The sequence below is a fragment of the Leuresthes tenuis genome, unplaced genomic scaffold, assembly GCF_036924035.1.
Source record: "Leuresthes tenuis unplaced genomic scaffold, fLeuTen1.0.hap1 SCAF_16, whole genome shotgun sequence".
Lineage (NCBI taxonomy): Eukaryota > Metazoa > Chordata > Actinopteri > Atheriniformes > Atherinopsidae > Leuresthes > Leuresthes tenuis.
This window is the reverse complement of record NW_027325370.1, coordinates 19,882,624-19,908,493: the sequence shown is the minus strand read 5'-3', so window position 1 is coordinate 19,908,493 and position 25,870 is coordinate 19,882,624. Positions and strand designations below refer to the sequence as shown.

The following is a 25,870-nucleotide window of genomic DNA, read 5'->3' as shown; positions in this document are numbered from 1 at the left end:
TTCACAAGGATTTAGAAGGCAACCACGCTCACATTAAGCTGTGATGAGTGTCTGCAGAAGGTAAATTACAGCTGTTAAAAGATATTCCCCAAAAAGCACATTAAGTTGCTTCAAATATTCATATATTGCTTCAATGTTAAGACTGGCAACTGAAAAAGCCACTAAAGTGAGTTAGTACTTAGTACGACTGTGTGAAAATAACCAAGCATCACTTGGAATGTTGCAGCCACAATGAACTGTTGGAGGGAATTATTTCCTTACCATTCATAAAGGATGGACCAGTGTTTCCAAGGCTAAGTGAAATAATAAAGGAAGCGCTAACTCTCCTTTCCTAAGCAGTTGGGGAGTTCCACCAGCTCTTATCATGGCTGCCATTTCCAGGTCATTTTACTTAGGAAGGAACTAAAGACAGAATCTCAGCTGTTCTGGTAGCCTACACTTAATCATCTGTGGGACACAGAATCCAAAGCAGGTCTTAAGTGTCAGAGTGATGAATACTGGTCACTGTCACACTACTCCAGAGGTGAGCAACCCGACTGAAACATTTCAATGGATATACGTAGTTTCTGACAAAACAGCAGACTTTTGGGATCCAGGGTTATAAACACAGTCTTAGATATTTTATTTGAAAATAAGTAAGCAACTTAATTTGTTATATGAATACAGATATATAGGCTGTATGAACTATTCCCAGTCTTTTTACTGAGCATTTTCAGAACTGTGCCAAACAGACGCAGGATGAAGAGAGGATGAAATACACTGTGCTTGTAAAGAGGATGTAGATTATTTTATTCTTTTAAAAAAAAAGATTACATCTCAGTTTCTTTGAAAGAGTGTTGGAAACAAGTCAAGAACTTTATCAATTACTGATGAGTGAAAAGTTCTGACACCCAAACCAACAATCAAAGACATCTGCATCAGTTTAGATGACAAAGTGTCTTCAGCTGGTAAAAAAATAGGACGGCAGAATCGCATCAATAAGAGGCAAAAATCACAATTTGGGGAATTAGGAGATAAAGGTTCTGGACCAAAGTAATTTGGCAAGATGATACCATGCAGTCGCCCAAAAATGTGGACTGGTTTTCTGCATCACTTTGAGCAAGATGTTTCTGATTTTAAGAGCACTTTTTCTTTTAGACATTTATGCTTTATTCAGACTTGGATCACTATACCCACAACAATGAAAAAGAAAACCATTATTCTGTTAAAGTAAGACAGCAAATCAGGTGACATATAATGCATGAAGCAAGAGTTTTCTTACCACAACATGTCCTGTTGCCATCACAATTCAACTTAACTCGATAAACGTGCTGTCTCCTTTTGCTGCCTCCTTTGTTTGCGTCAGACAGACAGGAAGCTGTAAACAGAGAGAGTATTCGGTATATATTCATTTCACTTTCATGTTGCTTAACTTTCATCATAACCAACAGATATGCTCCACAATAACTTTCCTATAACTCATGTTTGCACTTGTGGGGTAGTTACACATGAAACTGATGCAGGCCAGCCATGTGTTTCTGCTCACAAGTTGACAGGGTAAACACAGATTTGCAACCTAAAAGTTTAGGAATAATAGGAGGTACTTTCCGAGGAAGATGGTAGGTTTTCTGGACTGTGCTTACTCAAAGAGTCTGAGTCATCCCCTGCTTGTTGCTTCAGTGTTATAGCAAAGACAGTCTCTAATGAGCTTTTTTATGTCGTTATGACCGTATGTTGTCCGTATACAACACTGATGAAAATGGAGCGGCTGTACAAACCCTGAACGACAGACTGTAAAAGTTGTGAAATGCTAACAAAACACCTGCTGGAACATAACAAAGACGTCACTGAGCCAGTTACAGGCTGGATATTAAAAGAGCATAGTTGAGTTAAGATGAAGAAGAGTTCAGCTTGCAGTTTTTTCAACGTAAAATTACGAAGAATTTCAAGAATGTCTGGCTGTGGTCTATGGTTGGACGACCGATCTGCCCACGTCCAACTGAGCCCTGCAGTTCGACTTAATTTAAAGCTGCTTCTGTAGCCGTAGTTTTGTAAAACAGTTTTCATTAAAATCTCCATCCTCCGTGACTGCATTTAACCCACTAATGCAGCCAAGGCTTATGGCAGGGATCAATGCATCATTAGCAGGCTTCTGCAGAACTTGACAATCTTTTGAAGAAATCCATTTCATCTGCATCGGGTTTGTTGAAGCTGGGAAACATCTAAAAGCTGCAGGATAGCGGCCCTCAAGGACCAGATTTGGACATCAGTGGCTTAAGGCATAAACTTTGCGAATCACAGTTTGGTAGAGGCATGATAGTAGCCTCATCTGATTGATCAATCATTCTGTTAGCCGACTTGGTTCTGCCTCCTCACCAACGTTAATTTGGAATTCATTTTAAAATTAAGTGTCTTACTACACATTCATCACACTTGGACACTGTTTTATCATGAGAATCAGTAATAGGAGGAAATTGCTGTCTGTACTGAGTTGGAAACCCCTAAAGGATGATGAAGTATTGTTTGCGTTCACCAATATTCTTGAAAATATCAAACTGTTAGTCTTATGAACTTAATAATTATTTACTTTAATAAATTAACCAAAAGAAATCTGATTACTCCCAGTTGGGTCCGTCTCTTCTTTATTTTTTTCTTTCTCCATCTTTTCTCTTCTCTTCTACATTTGACCATTGGTAGCCAAACAAAACTAAGTGTATCCAGGCAGTAACGGTCTTTAAATAAATGGGTAATGGGAGAGCATTCCTCAGTAGATGGCGCTACCATCCCAACATAAAACATATCATGTTATATCCTCACATTCTCTAAAGTTAGACTGTAAGATGCATATGTTGGTGTGTGGTCGAGATTTCATTAGAACGGAAGCCGAGAGCGGCCTTGCGTATTTATTTCAATGGCTTTATTCTCTAGATCCTGACTTTGTTATTTTGTTATCTCAAGCTAAGAACGCTTGTTGATGTGTAATAATTTATCTAGTTTCCTCAAGAAATCAGCCTTTTTGTTTTCTCGATAATGAAAATCGTTATCTTGAGAAAACAAAATTTGGTTTCTCAAGATCACAAACTAACAAAACACATTAACCAATTACCTTAAAAAAACCAAGCCTAATTATCCTGCGATATACCCTGATATACCTATCATCACATAAAGAATGAGCTTTGTTTTCTTAAGACGATGATATAATTAACTTGTAATCACAGGATAACGACAACAAAAGCAACATGAGAAAATTTGACTGAATGTTTGCTCTTGGGCTCCCCCTACATTAGGGGATGTAACACCAACATCATATAAACAAATCTCCATGTGAACCCCACAAATGTACAGTCGTACACATTAATTTATTGCCATGTGGAAGTGGCTATCTAGAGACTGAAAAATGTCAAGTGACTGTTAAGCAAAACAATTTGGTGCGAGGCTGGAAACCAAAGTTGTGAATTGCGGTATCTTAGCTCCCAGGAATCTCAAGGCCGTTTCAAGCCTGGGAATGTGCATAAGAAAAGTCACTGTACTTCAAAATGAGTCAGAAGCACATGGTGTTAAGGTTCACAAACTTCTCTGGTATTACTTAAAACAAAGAAGAATATTTTCGAGCCTCTCTTGGCTTCCGTACTGTAGGTAGCAGTAGCTTCTTAGTAATAGATAATTACATTTGACCAAATCGAAAAGAAAAATCACTACATACAAACACCCCATGTCAATTAAACGGTTAAATTAAATGGTTAAATCTGGACCAAAATCAGAATTTTGACATTCAAAGTAAAAATTTTGAGTTAGAGGATCTTTTTTTCACAGTGGCAGAAATGGACTTCCATACCTATAGATCACAAACTCAAGCATCTTTTTTTTAAAAATAATTTTATTTCTTTTTAGGTAGGTTTTCCCCTCTGGTTGTTTCTTCTTTAATGTGTGGATGACCAGCTTTTCGCATCAAAACAGATTACCAAGGCAGTCGATAGAAACTAAAGTGATCAAATGTGTGTTAACCGCTGTGAACACTTTGAGAGTTGTTTTTACGCAGACCCCGTAAACGCAGCACGAACTCTAGATCGGCGGAACAGTTTTAACTCGCGGAGTCTGGTTTTCTGTCATCGGGATGGAAACGATGAAGTGCCGCTGAGAGAGTCTCACTGTGTCGTAGGAGTTTAGCAGAAATGAGTGAGGCGGTAACGAGGAGAAGGAAAAAAGGCGGACTGACGAACTGGAGGAGCAGATGGAGTGAGTCCCGCCGAGGCTGCCGACTTTGTTTTCTGTCATTTACCTTAACTGTCCGACTGCACGGGGCGCACGGTGGTTCGGTTTTTAGCACTGTCGCCTCACAGCAAGAGGGTTCCTAGTTCGGACTTTCTTTCTGTGTGGAGTTTGAATGTCATCACTGGCTTCTCCGGCTTTCTCCCACCGCCCAAAAACATGCATGTTAGGTTAATTGGTGACTCTAAATTGTGCCCAGGAGTGAGTGCGTTTACATGGCACCCGTTCAGGTTGTACCTATGATGGCAGCTTGGATAAACTCCAGCAACCCGACCCTGAATGGGATATACTGAAGCGGGTATAGAAAACCGATGGATAAATGTCCGACTTTACGTGAACAGGACCCGTGTTTAGTTTAAACCTCCATAGTGGTGTACCTGTCGGGAGGTGCTGTGTTTATTTACCTGGAGGTTCAGCAGGTTCTCCCTTTTATATCCGGACATGAGTGTTTTGTGACTTTTTTAGACAACCGAATTTAGTCTATTTTGATTTCTCTTGTATCACTGCGAGGTTTATGCCTTACACCTTTCCATTGTTTTGATTTGAAGTTTGCTTATTTTTAATTTTATGGCAGGCGGACATTGTGTTTTGCTACACTTTCACACTGTAACTAAACTCGCCTTGAACACCTGCTACCGACAACTCGCTGATTTATCTCACAAATCCATTATTTGTTTGCTGTTGAATGGATTTAATCGTGAAACAATGCTCCAGTTTTAAAGTTTTAGCAATGATTGGTGTTTTTAGGAACTCTTTTCCACAGCAAACAAAAAGTAAATGCTTTTTAGAGCTACACATAAAGTCTGGCATGTGGCTGTTGATGCAGAAAATGTGATCATAAAAGGTTTTTTTTAGACCTGCACACATTATTAAACAGATTTTTAGGGAGGTTTGGAATTGAAATCCAAGCTACAGGTTGTAGGACTGGATTCAAACAGCTTTCATAAAGCAGTGCTGACTTCTTGCTCTGATTAGACAACTGACAGCATATTGTTGTAACTTGTTCAGAAGCCTCAGGGCCTGAAGCTGCTACTCGGGGACTGTTATTTACACCCACATGCATCAAAGCTGAAAGCAGTAGCACAAGCCTGCAGCTGCATGATGGTTCAACAGAATTCTGCTGTGGTGTGAAAGACAGCAATGTCACCTAAAATCCGAACCAAGAAAAGGTTTTTGTTGTAAGTTTTCTATTTTTTCCTGTTTTTAGTTGAGGGTAAAGTTGCGCAACTGAAAGATACTGGGTGGGGAAGCATTTCTTTTGCTATTGACCCAGCACAAACACCTTGTCCTGCCAGGAGTGGTGTTGTATAGACTCAGTAAAAGGCTGTTGTCAAGGACCAGGGAGATTAGCCAGGCAGAAAGTGAAACCTGGACAACATCCAGTGGGATTCCTCTTTCTTTTTTTTCATTTTTTTTTTCATGCTGCAGCTGTAACTTCTCCAGGTCACTCTCACTTCTACTCAGGCTCACTCAGCTTTTTAACATAAACTTCCAGTATCTGAGTGCGTGATAAATGTGACAGCCTGACAGCAAGCTAAACTTTGCAGTGATAACCACAAACCAGCAAAAATGCAGTTTGTGGGGAAAATATTTGCTTTAATGTGACTGACATGGAATTAGAGCTATAGTTCCTGTATGATGAACTTTGCTTCACCAACAGCTCAAATCAAACTACCACATATTGTTCCACCAACATGCTCAGCTTATGTTTGCACTCTGTGAGCTAATTCATGTTTTACTTATTTCCAAGGTCATAGGAGAAACATACAGTTGTTTGTTACTACTGAGACAGTAAAGGTGAATGGATGTGTTTTGTTTTTCCTCTTGAAATAACTGAAAAAGGAGTTTTAGACTAAACAAGTCGAGTAAATCCTTCCTCGTTTGATAGTTGTAGCATCTGAGGACTAAAAGTTACATCCAGTAACTACCAGGACAAGTTTGTAAGCTATAATAACATGAATGAATGGGATTATGCTGCATCCCAGAGCCTGTGTTGGACACCAGTTTTTGATAATCACCACTTTCTGAGTTAGTTACACCAGTTTATTATCTTCACTTAAACCTTGGGAAGGAGTCCTCAATTACAGACTGTAAAATAGAATAATCATATCTCTTTTTGTCTTGCTAGTTGTTGCCGTTCTTCTCAGAGCTTCAATGTGAGATGTTATAGTCGGTAAACATGTGTTTCTGTGAAGGAAAAGTGAGCCATGTCCACTCTCGAAGCCCTGAGTGCAGCGTCTTTATCGAAAGTTAAGGTGAGCACCCTGGTGTTGTGTTCCCATCAATGCTGATTGGAGGTGGAGCCGATTAATACCTGTGACTGCTGTAGTCATTGCTCTCAAAGCTGGATTTTAGCCATTTTTTGATCAGAAAAATTGCTTAAGACCAAATCTGCGTTCTGACCAACAGAACCCATAACCTAACAACTCAGGGTTTTTTTTTTCCAGGAGCTAAAGAATTGTTTTAATCTTGGGCCTGTTGCATTTACACTGTGGTTACTGGTTCTGGGTAGATTAGATAAAGTCCCTGCACTCCCACCCTGACCCTTGAAGCGCCATAAAACCAGGAAGTCTGCTTTAGAACTACTTCAAAAGAGTCTTGGTTCTTTTTAATAGAACACTACCTTTGCGGAATTTTTTTTTTGTTTGCTCTAAATCACTTTTCTATTTTTATCATGACCGCTGCTGTCTTTTATTGTCAGCTGTGGTAGCATCAGTGCTCCGTGGTTTAGATCAGCCTGCAAACAAGGAAGTCTGCCTCTGCTTAACACAAAATCTGTTTCAGGATTTTTTGCTATGACTCAGAACATAACTGGTGTGAGAAGATCAGAGATGAACACAGTTTTGCTCTAATTTCACTGCCTTCTTGTCTCAGTTGGAGCAGTAAGTCAGAGTGACATCAATGCTGACTGGAGTCAGAGCCGATAAATACTTGTGACTGCTGCTGAGTCACCTCAGGCTGTTTCGTTTCCTCTCAGCTATCTCCCACATCATAGAAGAAACACCAGGAAGTGTTCATCAGCTTCATCTGTTTTCTAAGGGGTTTTTATTTGTGTCTTGGAGCATAACCGTGTAACAATCAGATTAATGTTTCATCGTGCTGCTGTTACTATTTTCTTGTCTGTGTCCTCATTCATTGTGTTTACAAACAGTAAGTCGATGGTATTTCATAAGCTTTTGTGGGCATTAAACCAGAAAAGACAGAGACAGAAAGGTGGAAAATAAAAAGTAAAATAAAATCCAATCAGAGGAGGTTCTGTGTAGTCTCAAAAGTACTACCGCCCTACCAACTCTTGAACTCTGTTTTGGCTCTTGTTACTGTGGAGCAAATGGAGGAGGATGGGAAAGAACCTGCTAAAAGATCCTGGTCTAAGTAAACTTAGACTTACATCACTTTGGGCACCGTGTAGCTTAACGGGTTGAGCGGGTGTCCCTTGTATAAAGGCTGTAGTTCCTTGATGCAGCTGGCTCGCATTCGAGTCCCAGCCTGTGGCCCTTTACTGTTGTTTACTGTTGTCTTCCCCAACTACTGTTGTATAATTGCTGCTGGCACCAAAAAAACCCTTAAAAAAAAAAAAGAAAAAAAGAAATAGACTCTGCTGGAAGACGGACGGTTTGAGGACCCCCCAAGAGCTGATGTCTTGGTGTGGCTGTTCTTTTTAAACTGTTTGTATAACACACATGCAGTTGGTCCCTAAAGGTAACGATATAGCTTACTGCCTTTAAGGTATCTTTGCATGCCAGTGCTAGTTTGTGGGAATCTACAGAAACCAGTTCTGGTCTGCGACCTGGTTTGTAATCTGGCTCACACAGCATGGGTTGAAGCTGCCTTTTTTTTTTTCTTTTTTTTCTTTTTTTCAAAGCTGATCTTTCCCGTGTCACCTGAATGCAGCACGAGTATGAAAATTCTTTCCTCAGAGTCTGAGGTAAACAGATGATTCAGCAGACTGTTAGTGCTGCTGTATACACAGATGATTGATAGTAAAGAGATGTTTTCTTGCAGCTTTGTTGCCGGGCAACAAGGAGCTGTTAATGATGGTAACTATGATAAAGCCAAACTATAATGATGGGACACTTGTCCTCATACCCAAGCAGCTGAGGGAAAGCCCTGCCGATATGCACCTTCATGTTTTCACCCGGAGGAGAAAAGTGAACACTTTCTGTTATTGTTTTATGTACTTTACAGGTGCTTCAGTGCGCAGGATTACTGTCTGGAGCCAGATTATATTAAAACAAGCTTCTGTTCATGTTCATTTGCAAAGTTACGATGGCAAAAAAAGTCCTCAAGACATGCCTGAGTCAGTCTGCCACATTATAGAAACACAACACTACAAAGGTTGCTCCCAATCAGTAGCTTAATGCTTGTGACATTTCACACAGTTAATTATAAGCCATGGGACACTCCTATTATTGAATCAACTATACTGTTCACATACACACGATCTAATGCACCGCAAGCCTTTGAAATAAAGCTAATAAGAATGGTGTCTACAGCCTGGCCATGATTAAGTGTTCTGCATCCTTAGTTTATTTTAAATGTAAACTTTGCCTGGAACTAGTTCATAAAAATGGACTCTAAGTGACTCAGCACTTGTGTTTGTGTATTTGCGTTGTCCAGGTGAGCAGCCCAAAGACAACCTCATCTCTGAAGTCCCTGGGAAACGCAGTAAGTACACGTCGCTGTTTCAGTCGGGCGGCTGCTTTTGGCTGTAAAGTCAGTTTGTATCTGATCAACCTTAAGGAACATGTCATCAGACTCGTGCGTTCTGTGTGCTGCTGAATAAATCTGAATGTGGTTTGTGATACGTGACTCCAATCTGAGCAGAACTGTAACCATCCAGTAAACTGCAGACACTGGCAGCAGAGTGCTGGGCTGTTGTAGGTAGCAGAGGAAGTGTTGTGATGCTAGCTCTGCTTTGTGGTTTCAGAACTGAGATGCTGCTGCGTTTGTTTCTCTGGCAGGTGCTGCTCCGTCAGAGGACACTGATGGACGACAAGGGGGCCTGAAGAGGCTCAGTGCTATGTGGTCCTCCTTCCGCAAAGGCAAAAGAGACAGTGAGTGCTGATGAGTACTTTTGAAGAAGGTGGGGGAGGTGGGTGTTTGGTCATGTTGTGATGAAGGCTCACACTAACACTTACGTGTGCTACTGAGCCCTCAATTCAGCTGCAGATAATTGGTGCGTGACATGTCTTTTTTTATTTCCTCTCTTGCATTTTTTGTCACAGCACAGGAAGTTGGAGCCATAGCACTATTTCAGTGCATCAAAGTAGAGGTTTTTTAATGTGAGGCCCATCTTCACAGGGGACATTAGATAGATGGAGATGGGGTCAAAAGAAGAGGCAAAATGCTCAGCTACTGTGCTGTGGAGCTAGGAAAGCAGGACATATGTGCAGTGATTTACTGAAACACGTATACATGTACAGTATATGAGGCTAAAACAGGCTTTGTAAAATTCTAAGGAGCTTAAAGTGAATATTTACTCTGAGCAGCTTTATTCTCCAACACAGCCTGAACCCTCTTAAACAAGCTTTCTGTCATTTCTTTAAGTAGTCTTCAGGAATAGTTCTCCAGGCTTCTTGAAGGACATCCCAAAGCCCTTCTTTGGATGTTGACTGCCTTTTGTTCCGTTCTCTGTCAGATGATCCCACACTGCTTCAATGATGTTGAGGTCCGGGCTCTGGGGAGGATTCATCCCTCCATAAAACCCGTTGCCACTGATTTTCAGTCCACTTCTTGTGTCATTTGGCATAGCTCAGCCTTTTCTCCCTGTTTCCCTTCCTTAAGAATGGCTTCTTGACAGCCACCCTTCCATGGAGACCATTTCTGATGAGGCTTGGGCCAACAGTAGATGGATCAGCTGAAGGTCCAGATGCATTTCTCAGGTCCTGTGGCAGGTCTTTGCTGGATTTTTTCCTCTTTCTTAAGGACATCACTTTCAGATACTGTTCATCTGCTGTACATAGTTTTTTAGGTCTTCTGTCCTACACTTGTCCAGTTTCCTCAGATGTTTTAAGGACACACAGCACACCATGCTGAGATATGCTATATATTTTCTGTCTGTTAAACTGTGTTATGTTTGGTGTTTTTCATAGATGCAACTAAATGATGTGTCTTTGAGACAGGCTGCTAGTAACAAAGAGCCTAAGGATCAAATGAAAAATTCAGATTCTTTGCTAAGTTGTCTGTTATGTGTCGACACAACACTGGTTCATCCCTTGAGTTAGGAGCCTTTTTTTCTGCTTGAATGATTCAGAGGTCAGAGTTAAGTGGCTTAACAAAAAAAAAAACACATTCCTCTGAAAATGGTCAGGTACAAGAACTGGACTGAAAATGAGTGAAAAAGCAGCCAATGTCCCAAGAAAAACTCTCAAAGAGCTTCAGAAAACCTGGCGAACTATTGCTGAAGACCACTTAGCTCAAGATTACGTCTGGCTAATGAGGGCTGAATCAGAACTTTCACATCGTGATGTATATGGTAATCTTCCAAAAACAAAAGGAAGTGACTTCGTTTGACATCCTCACAGATATCAAACTCTCCTCATACCTGCAGAACTTCTCTAAGAATGACCTGCTGTCTTCATTATCAAAGTAATCCATTAAGAGTTTTCTGGAGACATTTGCAGAAAGGTAAGAAGCGTTGTTGTCGTCCAGAGTTGCAGTCGCTAAGCAGACACAAAACTTGGATGAAGAAGACACAAACAGAACCACTGCTCTTGTTCATATATGAGAGAAAAATGTCAAGAAGTCTTCAGGAATTCAGCTGCTCTGTTAGTCTTTCATGTCAGGATTTATTTACTCTATTTGAAATTCTCGTCTGGAAGAGAAAATACAGTCAGGAAGGTATTTATTAGGTTATGTCATGATGTCACTTTTCCTTGAATAAATGTACATTTTTGCTGATACAGAAATCTTTTATCCTACTTTTGCAGCCTGAGGAAAATCTGTGGTTTTCTTGTCACATGAAACTCAGTGTAAGTCACAGAATCCAGGGCAGCTTATCACTTTACGAGCCTATTTAAATACCTTCTCAAACCCTTTAAAATGTAAGAGATTTCTGAACCAAGTGTCCATACAGTAATCACACACAGAAACTGAAAAGAGAGAGAAGAGGAGACAAAAATGCCCAAACTAAACTAAATAAAGTGGAGCAGATGGCCTCCACGCGCAACTCTGTCTACAACACCGCTAAACAACGTCGTTTAACTTTCCTGGAGATTTTTAATACAAATTTAAACGAGTGAATTCTCTTAATTTCTTTCGGAAGCTAGAGATGCTCCCACTTTCATCGTCACGTTGAGTCTGAAGTCTTTGTTTGCAAACAAGCTGCCTGTTTGAAGTGGGTCATGCTGCACATCCTGCCGCGGTGGTGGAGCTGGAGGTGATGCATCAGGTGCTTCGTGGTGAGCGCTGTACAGCATGCAGCAGGCCAAGATAATCCCTCTAACCTTACATAGAAAAACATGTTCCAAGGTTACGTAGAAAAACAAGTGGGATTGAAAATACACTGGAAGTGTAAAGGTTTATTTCTCTCCAGGCTTTTTGTCTAACAGCATCAGTTATTACAGAAGGAGAGGCTCAGTGTTCTAATCTGTATTTTATAAAAACTTAAGTTTAAGGTGCACTGCGTGGCTTTGTGTGCGTCTCTTAATAAGACCACATTCAGACGATGGTTGTGGAAGATGAGCTTTGCATTTATGGAGCGATAGTTCTCACATCTGCAGACCTGTGGCGACACTGAAGCTGAAAGCATTCAGTAATTCTCCCTTAAGAACAGTTTAAGACCAGTAGTTTGATAAAAGATGATCCATACAGACTGTATTTAAAGAATGATAAATGTTCTAAAGGGAAAAAGGGAGAAACTCAATCCGAGACGGAAACATGAGGAGATAGTCGAAGCAATTTGGGTTCTTTTTAGATTGTAGATTAAAACAAAAAGGCGCCATCTCCTCAGGGAGAGCCAAAGCCGACACAACAAAGAAAACATTCCCAACTCTAAATGAAAAGTACTGCTGAGCTTACCACAAATTAAAAAGAAAATATCCAAACCTACAACTAAACTCCCTAACTTCAACATAAACGGGTACAATCGGCTGAAATGGCTGCACGTCAAATGATTCGGAGACGAAGGAAGAAAGTGAAACGTATTTGTAAAGGTTTACATACAAATATCTAACAACCAAAACCAACATGACCGAAGGTCTGTGGCCCACACAAAACCACGGTGTAAGCGGCAAGAAGGCCCAGAAGTGCAGATCCAAAGTCCTTTTATTGGCCGTTCCTGAGCCATGACTGACTGGAGGAGACCACCAATCAGCAGGAGAAGAGGCATATGGACCAGAAAAGCAGGACCGCACACATCAGTATCTTTACACGTTCCTATGGGGAATGAAACGGTCCGGACACTGAGCCCCAGTCTTTAGGGAACAATCTGTTTTTTAGCCGTTCTCTGCACAACTTTGCTGTGTACGTAGGTTTAAACTCCAAAGTTGCTTCACTGCGACATACCATTGGAAAGCTGAGATTTTTATGACTTGATTGATGCAAAATATTCTATGATGCAGAGATTACAGCAGGTACAATCAACAAAAACCGCAACCCTGAGGCAGCTTAAAGCCTCCTGGTGTTTCACTGATCCACATTTTCCAAACAAAAATGGTAAAAAAAAATGTCAGACAAGGAAGGGGACCTTTCTGCGGTCTCTGTGGAGCTGTATTTTCTTTCAGAGCTCCTGAACATACCTTTTTTAGAAAAAAAAGCAGTAAAATATTAGCATTATCAGATTTGAACGAGGACTCAGTAAGGCACCAGGCTGTGGTCTGATCTGTTTTCCAGCTCATAGCTCACAACCGTTACACATCCACAGGCGTCTCCTTACAAGATCAGTGTGCTCACACATCTGTGACACAGTTGCAGAGACACTTAGAGGGATTCTGACTGTCTGGGAAAATATTTACTGTGTTTGCTTTCAAAAGTTGCCCAAATCAATAATTTACTCCTATTGGTTCGAAATGGTTCTCACTTTACTTTGGGTGTAGGTGTTTTAGGACACTTTTACCTGAATAGGAAGGGGTTAATGCCTAATCTAGCTGATAATTAATATGATTGAAGTTGCTGTCCACAGCACCCAGCCCTGTTACAGCAACATGTCTTGTCAATACAGTACCCAAGATTACACAAACTGAACAGCTCAGCCGCTGTAGCAACAATATTAAGAACTGCGATGGGTGCAGATGGAGGGTCAGGAAGTCACTCTGGCGTTTTTCCTTTCTTCTTCAGTTAAGTCTCATCCAGCTGAGCACAAACATAGAAACGTTACGGTACTTTGCAAAAAGCTTTTTGACACTTGAGATGCTTCGATTTGTGACACATATAAAGCAGGAGAACAAGATTAAACATCCAAACAAGTCCTGCGAGAGAACTCGATGAAGAAACTGAGGACACAGAAGGCTTAAATCCACACAAGAACTGTGGCAAGGTCTCCAAGGTGTTTTAAGCAACCCGCCTTTGGAAACACTGTAAAGTTGCTGGTGAAGAAACAAAGAGTGAATAACTGCCACTAGATATTTGGTTTAGGCTCGCCCCTTAATGCACAACACCGTGACTTTAGCACCTAAAACTGTAGAGGAGAGGAGTAAAAGGGAAAGAGAGGGCTTTCAACCAGAGAAAGAAAACCCCCGTGGTCCTGTTATTTCAGACTAAAAGGGAGGAATGCAGCAGAGAACACATGAGCAGACTGGCAGCTGAGGAGAAAAATGGAGCTGGTGTAGAGTGAGCGTTTGGAGCGATAGACTGTATTAAAAGTAATGATTTAATAAGATCTCCAACAGTTTATGAAGTGTGTATTTAAACTTCGGTCCAACAGCTCCAGCCTTGTTATCATCAGCTGGAGTTACTTACAAATTGTAACTGAATAATTAGTTCAACGTGCACTTTGGAGCCTCAGCTGTCTAATCTTGCTCTGAAAGTTGGATATCATGGTGCAACACTTGGATGCTTTCAGGTACACTCCCGTGTGTCGTTTTTTTGTGCTGGGGGTAAATGGGAGGCTCATTGTAAGCAGTGCACACAATATGTTTGCCTTATCCCCGTCACCAGCACCACAGGAACGTTTTTATCCTAATCAACATTTTAATAATTTATTGTCTATAGAGTCAGTGTGTCTGACTGAAGAGGTGTGTGCCAAGCTCTGCCATTATAACCAGATGCAACTTTTTTGTGCTTTTACTTTTCAAGCCTGGAGCCACGCACGTTGCACAAACATTTTCTGCACGCAAGCTATTATAATAACAATTAGAAAACAAGAGAAGAGCAGACAGAGAGTCGATGATTATATTATAAAACAGAAAAAAGCAGAAAGTTTAACCTGTTAAATGGATTTTATTTCCTGTTTATGTTTTTTTTTTTTTTAAAAAAAGGTCATAGTGGACAGTTATCCTCTGGTTTTTGAAGGCTTTTTTTAATCTAAACACAATACCCCTTTCCATCTACTTTGTTATCTAATTTTAGTTTCATGTATTGATTTTAAAATCGTTAATTGTTCCTCGTACAAGCTTAAAAAAACGGAGCCTTTCAGACTTTGGAACAATCTCCCACTCCAGCTTTATTTGTTGGAACAATTTTAAACCTGTTTATTTCACTGTGTCCTAACTTGATTTGGCTTTAGTGACACTTAATTTTCACGTTTATTTTACTCTCCTTTGCTGTTCATGGCTTTGCGACTGCCTGCCTGTCTGTGAAAAGAGCTTTATAACTCAACTCAACTTTACTTACTCACTTACTTTGTGACACGCTCACTAAGCCTAACCCCCACCCAGTCTGAAGGAGGGCAAACTGAATCGTCTCCATCATTGCTCCTGGTTCAGGTGTTTTGACGATGAGACCCCCATTGTCATTGTTGGGCGAAACTAACAGAGTTGGGCTCTATAATTGCCATTCATTATACTTTTATAGAAAAAATATTAGAAAAAACGTTATTTTTCTACATTTTGACGTTGATCGTTAAAGACCCTAAAGACAAAAGTATGAAGAAAAAAACAGGGATGAGTACTTGGAATACTCATGCCATATAATCCTGGATTGCTAATGAGCTAATCTGCATCAGAGGGTTAAAACTACAAAATAATTAAACTGGAATTCTGACCAGCTGTTTCTACCTTTCTGTTTGCATTCGCTGATAAGACCAACATGAAGCAGCGTGTTAATCAGTAATCTTTCTTTGGAAAGGGTGTTTTTGAACTTCAGAGTGAGGCTATCAGTTTGTGTGCTAAGATAGGCTAAACTTGACCTGACTGCAGAGGTCTGCTTCCATACAAAAGCAAGAAAGAAACTGAATAAGTACGTTTCGGAGAACAAAATGTGTTCGGGTGTTTAGTTTCTTACAATCTACAGATCTACCTCTCATCTGATAGCTGATTTAGCTGGTTAGGGATGAGTCTTTCCAACATTCAGTCAGTGTTTTCTTATATTTAAGATCTCAACTAAAGATTTTACTGCAGTGAATCCCTGTGAAATGTGTGGCACTACTGTGATATAAGATAAATCTGCACACTGAATTGTATTTGTGTGTTTCTGTGTAGAAGGGAAAGACCCTGAACCTGCAGAGCTGGTGAGCCCGGGGGCAGCAGACGACACGTCCAGGCAGCACCGCTACGTCAGTGGGCAGTACTTCTTTGAATATCTGGTGGTGGTCAGCCTCAAGAGCAAAGATGGGAAAAGCTATGAGCCTCAGATCACTTATCAGTTTCCTAAGGTCAGTCTGATGGTGCTTCACTTCAGGAAATATTGTCATGGAAGTTTCTATAGAATGAATATTTAATCTTTAACATAAAAAAACACTGAAATGTTGGAGTTTTAACAAAGAAAATTCTTGAGACAGAAAGAGTGAAAAGCTTGTACAAGTAATGCAATTCTAGCAGATTCCACAATCATGAGATTACCCGGTGACAGTATAAAATAAGCATCCAACAAAGGTTTAGTTTTCCAACAAGGATGGTTTGTGGATCACAACTTTGTGCCAAACTCAGTCAGAGAATCATCAGTAAGTTCAGAAAAATATGCAGGTAACAATGCATGAGAAACCGTCATGCCACCAAGATCAATACAGCCTCATGGGCTCAGGAAAAGCATTTTCACTCAACATAATCCACGGCTGCTTCCAGAAATGTAACCTGAAACTGTATTACACAAGGAGGAAGCCATATATCAACTCTGTGCAGAAACACGGCCCAGTTCTCTGGACATAAGCTCATCTCAGATGGACAGAAAGACAGTGGATACGTGTTCTGTGGTCAGATGAGTCCAAGTTTCAGCTGCTTTTGGGAAAAACTGACATCTGCTTCTACAAAGATGAGAAAGAGCATCCAGGCTGTTATCAGAGAAAGGTGCAAAAAGGGGGTGCATCAGTGTCCGTGGCATGGATGGCTTCACATGTGTGAAGGTACCATTGATGCAGAGGTGGATGCTGGAGTTTTGGAGAGACAGATGCTACCATCAAGGTAACGTCTTTTCCCCGGAGGTTCGTGGTTATTTCAGCAGGACGATGCTAGACCTCATTCTGCACGACTCTGCAACGATCCCAAAGCATTAAAAAGTGTCATTAGAAGAAAGCTGATGGGACGCATTGGTACCAAAAATAATTTCCTTTTCAGTTCTCTTTTAAATAAAGGTTTAAGCTAGTTAATAAACTACAGATTTAAGTTTTTTATATATATATATATATAAAAAACATGTTAAGGTTGCAAATAGAAAACATAACTTTCAGGCAAGTGAAATTTAAGATGACATTTTGTCAAACTGTGAGCTTAATGATGAGTATGAAGGGACCGCCCACATAACATGCTATCAGTGTGGGTCCTGGCTAAAAGAACATAAACCGGAGACGTACAGTTTTCCATTAAAAATGAATCGGGGTCAGAGAATCCAGCTGGAATGCAGACTCTACAAAAAGAAAGAATGAGGCTTGACTTGGACGAGAGGCCAATCCTCTTTAAGATGTGGCTTGTTTCTGTGCAACATGTTGCCATTCTGACACGTGGTTAATGAGGAGTCGCTTTCAGCTGTGACTGTTAAGTAACAGAATTCGATCTCCTCACACCCACTGACATTTATATGTCAATCACCTTTTCCGGTTGCAACAGAGAAAGTTGCTACATTACTGTAAAAGTATTATGGGGGGATTTTGTTAAAAAAAACTTGCAAGCTGATTTAATGCTGATGCTTTTCAGATTGATTAAGATGCAGCCACTTGAACTGCAGGAGATTGGGGGGGCTGTTATTTCTTTAAACCATGGAAGCTACTTGAATGAATGAATGAATGTTGAGGTGTTTACTTTCAGAGAGATGGGATGGCAAGATTTCAGAAGGAGGAGGAGGAGAAGACCCTAAAGGCGATCACTCTTTTTTGTTTTCCAGAGGGCATAAACTGGGCTCCTTTGACTGAATACCACAGGTACTACATGCCATTCACCTGGTAGTCTTTGATCTGTATTTCTGGTTGTTTTTATTGGCCGCGCCTTTTTCTGAGCATTCTTTTTGCTCCCTTCCAGTGAGACCTTCTCTTTCGTTCTGACTGAGATTGACGGCAGCAGGAGAAATGGATACTGCAGGAGGTTACTGGTCAGTGTGCAGATTCAACTCTCTATGTCATTCGAAAATAACTGTTGATGCTCACTGAAAAACTCTCCCCTTTTTTACTTTCCAATCTTCAGCCAGGAGGAAACGGAGCTCGACCACCAGAGGCTTACTGTATCATCAGCACGCTGGCTTGTTTTGGCCTTTTCTCTAAGGTGTGGCTCAACACTTTAAAGCGAGGATTACAAGTGTCTTTACACCCATTTCCTGGCGTGGGTTTACTTTGATGTGCTTCTCTAAATGCTGACAAACTAGGCTAATAGCATCAAGTGCATGCATGTTCCCCAATATTTGTGACGTAAACAAATGAATGACCTCGGATTACCCACATTTCATCATGTCATGGCATCAACTTTGTAGAAATAGTTTAAAATCTTTAAAAAGAATGAATGAATTTTCAGCATCTGAAAACCCAGATGCTGCATACGTCTGCAAAGGTTGAATAAAAAAAAAAACTCTTTTAATCTTTGTGTGCATGAGATTAATTTAGGTCAAAACAAAGTTGTTGTTTTTTTTTTAGATCAAAGATCTCCTTTGCAAGAGCATCCTGGTCAAGATACGCACGCCACACTATGAGTAGACATTTGGCATTAAAGCATAAAACTAATGATAAAGCCCTAATAAATTGTAAAACTACTAGATAGATGTCACAAATCAAAAACATTAACTTTTCTTCCTCTAAGTCCCATAAGATAGTTTTGAATTAATTTAGTGAATCAGCTTCCTGATTCCATGCACAGGGAGCAGCATAATTAAATGCCCTTTTCCATAATTTGTGCGGGCTCTAGGAACCTTACAGATAATCAATTAATCAGTGCATCGATAACCCCCCTCTTAATTCCTATGAGGGTTCACTTAATTTTTCACTCCTTATGGACCAGCTGATTTATTAGTTTTATTGCCCTGATTTGTAAAACCTCAAAGAGGGTGTACTTTCTTTCTCACCGTTGTGTGTTCGCTAACTTGAATCGCCATATTTGAATGTCTGAAAACAAGTACAGTGCAAATCAGATCTACGTTTCTGTGAGTATGGATCAAACTTTCGAGTGTGTAAGAAGTTTCCGGGTACAACCAATCAGCTTTATTGATGGCAGAGAGGGGGCTGGGAGCGCCTCTGTGTCTGCCACAGTGAGTCAAAGGTTTGCATTTTCACTGGGAGTTCGGTTCGGTATGTGAAAGCTGGGACAAAAGCTTTGTACGCGCAGAATCGATCCGTACCTGCAGACACACGTTTGATTTCGGCTTGAACTTGTTTTCACATATTCCAGTATGCTGGCTCAACCGATGCCATTGCACTGCACTTCTCATGCACAAGTTACAGAAGTAATGTGTGTCCCACTTTTAGCTCAACAGAGCTGCAGCTGCATCATGAGTGCGTGTTCTGCCATGTGTGCAGATATTTGATGAGGTGGAGAAGCGGCGGCAGATCTCCATGGCCATGATCTACCCATTGATGCAGAAGCTGAGAGAGACTCCATTCCCAGCTCCCGGGCACAAAGTGGAGATTAAGATCTTCTTTCCTGAGTCAGGCACTGAGGTCAGAGCAACCCCCCCCCCCCCCCCCCCTCCTCTGAACACAGCACTTGAAAAGTGCTGATGTGTATTTATTAGGGAGTCTGTCATTTCTGTTCTTCTCTAAAAACCCAGAATAGCACATGTTGAGTCAGTTTTAAACATAAAAAAATTCGCAGCTCGCTCAATTTTTTTTTCTGATGTCGAACTCGGTCCAATGAAGAGATCCTTGGTCATGTAAAGAGAGGATATGTTTTATTACAGGCAGGATTGAAGTTTCACAGCTCAACACATCGTTTTTGTTTCTCCGTGATAACATTGTTCTGTGAGAGTTTCGCTGTGATAACGGAATGTGGCAACATCCGTCGTACAAATGAGCTCGAGCACTTGGATAATCAGGACAGAGGGGAACCCAAAGGTCATCTTATCTGGAAGAGAAAATGAAACTGAACACTGAAGCGCTCACTCAAACTGCTAAAAACATCCTTTACTGTGTACAGACACACTTCCTGATAAAACTGGGATCGATTGATTCATTCAGTTTTACTTTACCTGCAGATAAAATGGTGGAGATAACGGCAGTTTAAAGTCCTAAAGTTGCAGTGAGTATTTGCTGTTCTTTGCAACTCTTCATTTCCTCTAAATGTGGGGGTGCAGAATGCAAAACTTACTTAGTGCCGATATATAGAGGCATTTATGGGAAACGTTCAAAGTTTAAAGCAGACCCATAACGGCATCATTAAGTTAATTTTGTTAGGTAGTTTTTTCTTTGTCATTCAGACCTGGTTCTGCACTTACACACAGATTTTAATCAAATCTCAATAATTCATGTTTTGGTCTAAAAACCACAGATAGAAATTCTGGTCTTTGGCTAATGTTACGAACTGTTCGCCGTGTTGGGGCGTTTGTTTTTGTAACGGTGGGTCCCACTGTTGGCTGTTGTTCCAACTGGGTGAAAGAAATGGAAGAAAGTGTTTCTTAAGTGAGCTATACAGCTGCTGGTGGGAAAATGATGTTGATATTTAAACAAAAAGCAAAAGTTTCAATTTCACACTTCAGAGGCGGCAAATTCATTATGACTTGAGGTTGGAGTTAGGTGGAGATAAAGATGGAGAGACTTGATGATTCTACTCTGTATCCTACAAATCTGTACAGCTCGCTGAATGACAATCGAGCCTAAATATCTGTTCTCAAGCACAGAAAAAGTGAGGTTTTTTTTCCTAATTTATCCTCTTTAAATCAGAGTATAGATTGTTCTCATAAAACTTTTCCTTCTGTATCAATCAGCTAAAACGTTTTAGCATGACTTCTTTATTTCAATATTTTGTGCAGCTCTGTTTGAAATCTTGCATTTAACTGCATGAAATACACATAGGTGTGAAATAAAGAGCCCTGGAGGGGAGATTCTTCAGTAATCTGGAGGGTGAGCCAACATCTAACTGCCAGCCAAGATTTCTGCTAGACTGCATTGAGAAAATGTGACTACATTCAGTGACACAAGAGGAAACCTTTACACAAACATCCAGGGTTTTCACAACTACTAAACATGAACGTTCAGGTGTTATTGTCCCGTTTGCTCGCTGAAACGCAAAGCGTGAGTACGGTGGAGCTCTAACTTTGTGATCTGTTGGTGGTGGGTGTGTTTGTGAGGAGCTGTGCCTGGACCTGTCCTGTGTTACCCAACCCTTACCTCAGAATAGAAGCTGAACACTTTTCCCAGCAGCCCACAGGCCAAGTTTCAACAACTCAGACATTTGAAGTATTCACTCATGCTGGCCATTGTTTGTGATAGTGACTGTGACCAGCCCACAGGACAGCGACAGGCTTCTGTGGCTTTGTAAAGACTTGTGTTCACGGAGGCTGTGAGAGCGCTGTTCTGAATGTTTACAAGACTGTAGAGAGGTGGCAGCAAATCACAGCAGTGAAACTAACCTGCTTTTCCTCCACTTCAGAGCTAAATAAGGCTGGAGAAGCAGACTGTAGTGGAGTAATTCTGTATCCTGTCTGTTGAGTGATGGGCTGGAACCTCTGTTGATATGTTTGTGACTCTCTCTCATAGACCTTCAGTCTGACCCGGCCGCTGGATTCTTGGCTTGAACACGTCAACTTTGGCACTCTGTTCAGCTGCCTGACAGACAAGGAGGTGTTGCTGGTGTTTGCAGCTGCCGTCCTGGAGAGACGGATCATTTTTATAGCAGAAGAACTCGGGTACATCACACTCATCTTTACACTTTCACACTGAGAGGCCATGGAGACGTTATTAATGCTCAAAGTGCAACAGAAAGTGAAAAGTTATTTCCACAGCCATAAATCAAATTCACTTCATACTTTTCCAGACACTGACCACAGCTTCCTGTTTAGCCATCACACAAAAATCTAAATCTTTACAGAAGCAATTGCACATATTCCCATATTTTCTCAGGAAAGTTTTTTTTTACACTATTCGATTACAGAAATACGTATAAAAGACTGACTTTAAAAGCAGATTTAAAAATAAATGAACACCCCACAGACTGCAAATATAGCAATGAATCAGAAATTGTGTGAAATTCTTTGACTTTATGTCAGAATAAACCCCAAATATTTCATGTTCTGTCTTATTCTTTTAATTTGTTTGTTACTGTACATCCATTTTTGGTACTGGGCTAATTTAGGGCTTGTAATGAGGTAAAGAAGAATGATAAGTGGCGGTGACCAAGAAGGGCTTAGTCTGTGAGGAGCAAAGACGTTCAGAGGATCTCCAGTTTGTCCACAGTTGTGTTTAAAAACAATGTTCCTTAAAGGAAAACTGGAAGGGATTTGCATATCTCTCCCTCTACAATGCAGAAAATCATTAAAGCACTCAAGGAATCTGGAGGAATTTCAGTGTGTAAAGGACAAGGGAGCAAGCCTGAGCTGGACACCCACGATCTCTGATCCCTCAGACGGCGCTGCATCAAGAACCGTCCTTCATCAACAGCTGATAGAACCACATGGATTACTGTGGGAAACCTTTGTCAAGCACTACAATACAGAGTTCCATTCACAAATGCCACTTAAAACTTCACTGGGCAGAAAAGAAGCCTTATGTTAACCTCGTCCAGAGGCGGCGTCGACTTCTCTGGTCTCGAAGGCATCTGGGATGGACCGTCACACAGTGGAAACGTGTGTTGGGGTCAGACCAATCAGTGTTCCAGATCTTTGTTGGAGGAAATGGAGCAAAAGGAGCGTCCAGACTGTTGTCAGCAACCAGTCCCTGCAGCCAGGCTCTGTGATGGCATGGGGTTGCATCAGTGCTCCTGGCAAAGCTCCTTTCCACTGCTGTGATGGCAGCATTAATGCAGAAAGGTTCTCAGAGATGTTACAGCAACATACGCTTCAAGACCACATCTCTTTCAGGGACGTCTGTGCATTTTCTACAAGACAATGTAAAGCCACATTCTGCACACATTCCAAAGGCATGGCTGAGGAAGAAGAGGGTCCTGACCTGTCCCTAATGGAGAATGTTGGAGAACTTTGAAACAACCTCAACCCTGTACTGTTGCACACCTTAAGACGTGTTTTCAGAAAGAATGGGACAAAACAACACCTGAAACTCTTCATCACTTGGTATCTTCGATGCCAGAACGTCTTTTAAGTGTTGGGAGAAGGAAGTGGGAAAAGATTCACTGCCCCAGCTTTTCTGGAATGTGTTGCAGGTCTGAAATGTGAAAATGGATGTAAATTAACAAAAGGAATTAAGTTGACGAGTCAAAACATGCAAAGTATTTTGCTTAAAGCAGCTTTCATTTTCCACACCTTCCAAACTTCTTCTGATGTGTGTTTCATGCAGATGATTTAAAGTCACAGACTTATGATACGTTGGTGATGCTTAAAATGACTCCAGTAATGATATAGATTTGAATTAGACTCGTCCTCCATGCAACATCATTTACCAAAGGCCTCTTGTTCATTTTAACTGTGGATTAAGTAGTAAATGGCATAGTAGCATCTGTATTCCATAACAAACTCTATAGCAAGGTAAGAGACGAATAAAATAGATGTTTCTCCATGTGCATGAACATAGAAACAATGCACTTGTCACTTATTTGGACCCATTTGACTGATGGTGCTCTGTCTGTCTGCAGAACGTTATCTCAGGTCATTCACGCGGTAGCAGCCCTCCTTTACCCGTTCACCTGGCAGCACACCTTCATCTCCATCGTTCCGGAAATCCTGATTGATGTAGTGATGGCCCCCACCCCCTACCTGCTGGGAGTCCAGAAGCGCCTGCTGGACCTGGTCGACGACCAGGGTGATGTGAGTTATCAGGAAGAAGACAAGTTAAAGAGTCTGAAATCCTTTCAGACCTGTTCGTCTCACCCACCTTTAAAAAGCACTATCGATAAAGTTGACGGCAAAGTCATTCATTTGTAATAAAACCGGAGGTTTAAGATTTCAAATGGCTTCTTCAGAGGTTGGAAGTAAAGCTCTGGAAAGCAGTTTCCAGAAAAAACCCTCGTTTTTAAAGGAAGCCTTCGGTCACTTCTGTGTTCGTGAATATCGGAGGAACTGTCTCACTCTGCTCCCTTTCTTTGCACAACACAGCTGCTGTTGGTCGATTTGTCTGAGGGTAAAAACAAGACCTTCATCGCTTCGGTGAGTGCCTCCAGAAACGTTTGGTTTTCACCTCTGATTTTGAAATTCATAAGAAGAAGAAGAACCAACGAGTTGAAACATTTTTAAACTGTGAAATCTTCAATTCCAGATTGGTGACGAGGCCTCTATTCTGCCCCCAAAGCTCCAAGCAGAAGTACTAGAAGCACTGAGTAACAGACAAAAAGCATCAAGTGAGTAAAATAAGCGATGAGCGAACACCGCTGCAGTAGTCTGGATCACTGGCTGAGTTTTCTGTTCTTCTCCTTCAGCGGTGGAGGAGCTGAATCGGGTGGTGTCTGAAGCCTTCCTGCATTTCTTCGTGAGAACAGTCGGCCATTACTCCTCATATGTCAAATGCAGTAAGTCAGGAGAGCCCGCGGTGTTTGAGAAGAGAAGTTTCTACAAGGCCATCGAGTCCAAAACGACTCGACACTTTGTCAAGAAGTTTATCCAGACGCAGATGTTCGACCTGTTTATCCAGGAGGCGGAGCAGCAGCAGCCTGGGCCACAGCAAGGTGAGCGTGAAGACTCAGTCAGGTTCAAAACGTCATTAGAAGATGGTAGCATGATGACGAATTTGGGGTTTCTGACTTAAGTAAGCTTCATTGACCGCGACTTCCATATTTTTGTTTTAGTATTTTTTTTCCCAATAAGAGGCAGCTTACCACAAACACATATTCTTGTAAGTGAACTATATTGCTGCCGAGCATTTTATTGTTAAAAGCAAAGCAAAGCAAAGCAACCTTGTTTTCTCCCCACTTCGTACAGTACTGTCCAAAAATCCTGGTGCACCCCTTATTTCTTGGTCTTTTTCGATGAAGACTTCCAGACTTTCTTGTCATCTTTTAAAGTGGTCTTGAGCTTTCTGAAGCTCTTCCAAAGTTTTTCTTTGGACTTTGGCTGCTTTTTCTCTAATTTTCAGTCCAGTCCTTCTACATGAACATTTTCAGAGAAATGTGTTTTTTCTCTGACCTCTGAATCATTCAAGCAGAACAAGCGCTCCTAACTCAAGGGATGAACCAGTGTTGTGTCGACACATAACAGACAACTTAGCAAAGAAGCCGTTTTAAATTGTATCTTTAGGCACTTTGCTACTAGCAGCCTGTCACAAAGACACATCATTTGTTCCCATTTCTTTAGTTGCATCTATGAAAAACACCAAAGATAACACAGTTTGACAGACAGAAAATAGCATTTTTTTGCAGCACCTTCATATTTTGTTGTCTTTTGTTTTGTCTTGCAGGAATATTTCACAAAAAGATCCGTGAATATCAGGATAAGAAGAAAAGGGAGAAGACGAAGAAACACTAGCTGTCAGTGTTGGACTTGGCTGTCAGTGTGTAGATACCTCGAGGGGTACATAGCAAAAGATGTGAATATTGTGTGTTTTATGTCATCTGTCGGTTAGGTTTTAAATAATTCTATACCAATGTGTGAATTACTGTATGTCTGTGCTAGTGCTACTCGCAGTGTGAAACACTGTTACCATGAGAGACTTCAGTTCCCTGTGTTGGTCCTCAGCCTGTGGCTGCAGCTGAGTTGTTGATGAGGAGGAAAGTCATTTCCAATAAAGGCTAGTTTTATTTAAGTCTGTGTATCTTCAGGCAGTGATTTTTAGGCTGTAAGGCTTCGACGGAGGTAAATGTTTTGTTTCTTCTCTCTCCATCCTCGGTTTCTGTCTTATTTGTGACTGACGTAACTGACAGCTGAAGCCTTCTTCCCTTTCATGAGCAAAAAATGCAGAGAGTGTATTTATACTTTTTTAAAATTTCAAATAATTTCTAGAAAAGTTGGGATTTTTCTTAAATGCAATAAAAGCTTGAATCTGTCGTTTGCTCATTTGTTTCAACAACATAATTTCCAG

At 40.9% G+C, this 25,870-nt stretch overlaps 1 protein-coding gene across 2 annotated transcripts in view; it reads left to right on the top strand.

The window, feature by feature from the left end:
• LOC140271454 (DENN domain-containing protein 2D-like) overlaps positions 1-25,835 on the top strand; it is a 33,036-nt gene extending 7,201 nt beyond the window's left edge. The window contains exons 1-14 of one of the 2 annotated variants that reach the window (XM_072366680.1): positions 4,041-4,215; positions 8,866-8,913; positions 9,210-9,302; positions 15,825-15,997; positions 17,583-17,695; positions 17,793-17,862; positions 17,955-18,032; positions 19,274-19,414; positions 21,449-21,597; positions 23,496-23,667; positions 23,956-24,006; positions 24,116-24,197; positions 24,276-24,521; positions 25,250-25,835. In XM_072366680.1, the coding sequence (XP_072222781.1) occupies positions 4,152-4,215; positions 8,866-8,913; positions 9,210-9,302; positions 15,825-15,997; positions 17,583-17,695; positions 17,793-17,862; positions 17,955-18,032; positions 19,274-19,414; positions 21,449-21,597; positions 23,496-23,667; positions 23,956-24,006; positions 24,116-24,197; positions 24,276-24,521; positions 25,250-25,317 (1,548 nt within the window). In that variant the 5' untranslated portion in view covers positions 4,041-4,151 and the 3' untranslated portion in view covers positions 25,318-25,835. Of the gene's footprint in view, positions 1-4,040; positions 4,216-8,865; positions 8,914-9,209; positions 9,303-15,824; positions 15,998-17,582; positions 17,696-17,792; positions 17,863-17,954; positions 18,033-19,273; positions 19,415-21,448; positions 21,598-23,495; positions 23,668-23,955; positions 24,007-24,115; positions 24,198-24,275; positions 24,522-25,249 lie in introns of those variants that run through there. The other variant, XM_072366679.1, reaches the window with a different exon arrangement.
• The last annotated feature ends 35 nt before the right edge of the window (positions 25,836-25,870 follow it).